This window comes from Pygoscelis adeliae, unplaced genomic scaffold, assembly GCF_000699105.1.
Source record: "Pygoscelis adeliae isolate BGI_AS28 unplaced genomic scaffold, ASM69910v1 Scaffold242, whole genome shotgun sequence".
In the NCBI taxonomy this organism is placed as follows: Eukaryota; Metazoa; Chordata; class Aves; order Sphenisciformes; family Spheniscidae; genus Pygoscelis; species Pygoscelis adeliae.
The window spans coordinates 2,169,385-2,173,894 of NW_008824369.1; the positions used below are offsets into that span (position 1 = coordinate 2,169,385).

Below are 4,510 nucleotides of genomic sequence, written 5' to 3' on the forward strand. Positions count from 1 at the left end.
ATTTAAAGCTGATTGCTTAAAAACTTTTAAAACATAAAGTGCAGCTGATAAAAGCAATGCGCACACCCCACAGATGAAGAGGTGTGTGAAGGCAGCCATATTTTGATGGAGCTTGCCTTTCTGGAAAGCCACTGAGACACCTTTATTAGAATGCTCACATTATCGCATTGTATTTATTCAGAGTAAATGATGTCAGGGTTTTTGCTGCACTTTGCACAATCTTCCCCTCCACCCCCAGCTCTCCAAAAAACCTGGAATTTATGTCTGCAAAAGGCAAAGTCCAAGCAGAACTCGTGGAGGTGCAGGCCCCCCGCTGAGTGCAGCGGGGCAGGTTTGCTTCATTTCATAGAATCATAGAACAGTTTGGGTTGGAAGGGACCTCTAAAGGTCATCTAGTCCAACCCCTCTGCCACAGCCTACCTCAGATTCTTCTGCCTGCAATAATTTCCCAGCACCTGGGAGTCCCATTTCTGCTTTATCATTGGGCATCAATCATGGAATTTCTCTTTAGATTTCCTCTTCATCCCTCTCTTCCATCCTCTTCATCTAACCTCTTCTCTGAACACAGGCAGCTCTTCACCTTCTGCCTTCTCGCTCTTTACCTTACAAATGCCAATCCCAAAATAATCCTTCAGGGTAGACTGTAGGTTCACTCCTACAGTGAAGGAGAAGCAGGTCCTGCAGGCGAAAAGACTCGCTCCAGGCTATGCGTGAAGCTGGGTGGACAGCATCTTCCCTCCTCTTCCACCTTCTTGTGTCCTTGCAGTGAAGCATTTTCTCCCAGTGAAGGGAAACAAAAACTGGGCAATCTTCACATACAAAAAAATCAGGACCCATTTGTTGCCTTTGCAGATTGGGAGCTCTGTTGCTTATCTCTGCGCTCTTCCTATTTATTGACACTTTGAATCTGGGCTGTCCTAAAGACCTATACAGTGTGCAGACAGAAAGCTACTCCTCCTTACATCGGGTGGCCCTATGGCCTGGCTTGAATGATTCGCCAGCCCTGTGTAAAACACCTAAAAAGGCACTTTGACAGTTCTTACTCTTCCTTACTGTGGGCTACATTATAGGAAGCTCTATAAAATGCGGAATTGCTGACCTCTTGTTTTTTTCCCCATCAGAGACTGGTGAAAAACTAATTCACTGCTGCAAACTCCAAAGTCATAATTCAGTCTCATGCCTTCCTCTTTCATGAATGGGTCTTTTAGTGAGGGGCATTTTTTCCTGCTCCCCATCCAGTGTTAACTGGTACTACTTTCACTCTATACCCAACAAAAGAAATATAAAAATCATGTCTTGGGGAGCTGGATTATTGAATCAATATGAATGTGGAAGTCTTTGTAAAAGATCTGCTGTTCCCACTGGTTTCTGGCAGCATCTAACAGAGTGAGACCTGTCAGACATTAGTGGAAACACACATCACTTTTTTAAAATTAGCCCAATCTCACAAACGATGCAATGGTCCTGTAGGTAGGAAAATAGCATTTGATATCTTTTTTTTGAGCCCTTTTAGATCACAAGGACTTTGTACTGCTCCATGCTGTGATACGAGATGGTATCAGCCTCGAGGATGCTTTGGGACTGTTCCAAGGTGCAGCAAGGCTCACACTTACACTGGACACAACGTGGATTCAAATGTGGACTCTCCCATCCATCTCAGGCAGGCCACGGACGGACTGGGGAGGACGTGATCTCAGCTCATACCCAGTCCTCTCAAACCGTGCACCGCCCGGGAACCGTCCATCCATCCCAAACCCACTTGTGTTACAAACAACAGCATTTGTGGTAAGAGCAGGAGACCGGGAGTCTGGATATCTGCGTTTGCATCCTTGCTTGGACAATGACTTGTCTATGTGGCTTTGAGGAGCGCAGCGCAGGGCTGTGCCCCGGGACGGCCCCGGAGCGTGTGTCAGGGCTGGGCTGTGAATGCAGCCCTTGTGCCCAGAGCCCTGCTCCCCTGGGGCTGACTCAGCTCCTACCCTTTCACTGTAGTCATTCTGGGAGGTCTTTTGGGCTCCGTGCAGAAAGGAGGTAAGCAGGACACGGAGTAGGAACGGCATCTTCTCACACCATAAGAATTATCAAAATCAAGAGGCAGACAGATGTCACTGTGACACGGAAAATGTCTTTATGATTCCCAGAGAGAAGGGAGCAAGGAAGCAATCAGCCTACCTCTCCGCACACACCCAGCCTGCCCAGCGGGAGGAAAGGTTACTCATTACCTGCAGGGTGAAGCAACCCGTGAAAGAGGCAAAGCTGGGCAAAGATAACAGCATCTTAGATGGCCTGCAAAAACATTTTCACCTAAGAGATTTAAGTTAAAAATTAAAATGAAAATTAATCTTTATCTAGGAGTAAATGATCTCTCTGAAAACAATCAAACCTCCCTAGTCAGAGCAGGGTCATGTCACAAGTCACAGGAGAAATTACGGAAAGGGAAGCACAAAAAGAAAAGCCCTTACACAGAGTGCCCTGGGACCGAACCACCCATGGATTTGTAGTTGGAAAGGAAGTCATTCCTTGTATAATTATTTGGAGGTCAAGCCCTTCTAAATCAGCCACTCTTGGGCAGAGAGGACTAGAAAGCAGAAATCGAGGTCCCCTTCCCTGCATCTGCCCTTGGAGCCAGCAATGGGCAGGTGGGGTTAAAATTCAGACTGTGATAATCACCATTTCTGGATGTATCCTCCTGTAACTTTGCATAGCAAGGGGCCTCGGGAACAGCATCCCACTCGAGCCCTGCTCCTGCAGGAATCAGAAAGAGAGAGCACCTTCAAAATCTTGCACTGTGGTATTCACGACTACATTTATCAGGTGGATAAACCTGTCCTCCAGAGCATCATCTGGCAATTTTGAGAAGCATCATGTTATTCACCAGCATGTACAGCAGCTGCACACAGGGCGCATTGGGATGTGCTCTCCAACCCTGCAGTGAAGTCCCTGTCACATGCAACTGCGTCCCCAGCCTCTGCCGTAGGTGGGCAGCACTAACGAATTAATGTCCCTTCTGGGCATCTGGTGGCTTTGTGCAACAAACAGGAAAGAATTTAATTTCTGCTTTAGAGAAAAGGCCTCAGTCCCAAAGCAGGTTGCCCAATTCCTTTATTTTAGAATATTTTTCAAGGTGATTACAATGAAATAACCTCGCAGAAGAGGCGAATGCTCCGTCCCCTCCCCTAGCACACTTGGCAGCTCCAGTCTGAAGCTGCTTTACCTGATGAGCACTGGGCCGAGCCATTTAGTCTCTCCAGGGGCCAGCCTGGCAGAAACTCTGCTCTCAGACCTTTTACTCTTTTCTGAGGCTTCAGTGTTTGCTCTTCATCATCACACTGGGCTCCTCCTTCCCCAGCACCACTGGCAAACCCAGCTGCAGCACATTTTAGAGGAGGATATGCCATGCTTTTTAAATTCTCCTTCCCTGGCATTCTCATCCCATCTGTCCAGTCTCTGATCCTTGAAGCTTCAATCCCAGGCTTTAGCTGGTGCGTAATTATGCACAAACACAACATATTTAAGATAAATACTCTTTTGCTCCTCTCTTTCTGCATGAAGATTTCAGCTTCTTCCCCTCCTTTTTCTCTCTGAAAAAAACTGCTTCCCGCCCCGATCTGCTCCTGACGGTACCCATGGGCAGCCCTGCCCTGCCTGCACGGCGTTTACCTGCACAGAAAGCTCTGCACATCCGAGCCTGTGCCTGGGTGGCAAAGCCATGTTTGCCGTCCCCAGCACTGTGGGAACACCCACCTCTGTTGCCCACATCCCCCGTACCAGCCTGGGACGCATCCTCATGCCACCGCTGCCTTCCTGGCATCGAGAGCCTGAGACTGGCAGTTCTTCCAAAGCAAACACGAAATCATGGGTAGGCAAAGCCTCCCGCCTCCGCAGTCCCGCGTTGCTACACACCAAACAAAAGCCAACCTTGCCAAGATAAAAAGGTCAGGCCTCCAGGTTGGGATTTCAGGTTGCAACCATGAAAACACCATTCCCTCTCTCTCTTTCCTGCCCTGCCCACGAGTGGGCTTTTCCTCCTCATCTCCACGCAGCCCCCCTCAAGCGAGCATGAGAATACCGGGGGGCCATGTCCTGGGATGTCGGTGGGATCAGCAGGAGGCTGCAGGACCCGCACAGAGGGCAGATCAGCCGGGAAGGAGCCAGCAGCCCTCCAGCACGGGTGTCCTCGGCAGCACTTTCTCTGCTCCACGGCCGCAGCTTGCAGGCAGCCACAGGAAAAAACTAAGCCCTTCTCCATTTATTTTTCTTGTAAGCTGTGTTTTAAATGTTACCCTGAACGGCCCTTTGAAGCAGCACAAGCTGCCTCAGACCTTTCTCTTCAGCTAATTAACACGTGCCGACAACCGTGACAGCCTGGTGCAGCGAAGACGGGACAGCCCTGAGTAAGCTCTGGCCCAAACCCCACTGCCCAAACCCCTCCACGTCTTGCACAGCCAAAACGCTGTTGACCCTGAAACCAGCAAGTGCCTTTAAGTCATTAATCCATGCACAAGCTTTG

General features: G+C 49.1%; 1 protein-coding gene across 1 annotated transcript in view; it reads right to left on the reverse strand.

Moving 5' to 3' along the window:
- LOC103913517 (cytochrome P450 2W1-like) overlaps nucleotides 1-99 on the reverse strand; it is a 9,625-nt gene extending 9,526 nt beyond the window's left edge. The window contains 1 exon segment of the mRNA XM_009320012.1: nucleotides 3-99. Coding sequence (XP_009318287.1) covers nucleotides 3-99 — 97 coding nt within the window.
- Nucleotides 100-4,510: the final 4,411 nt, after the last annotated feature.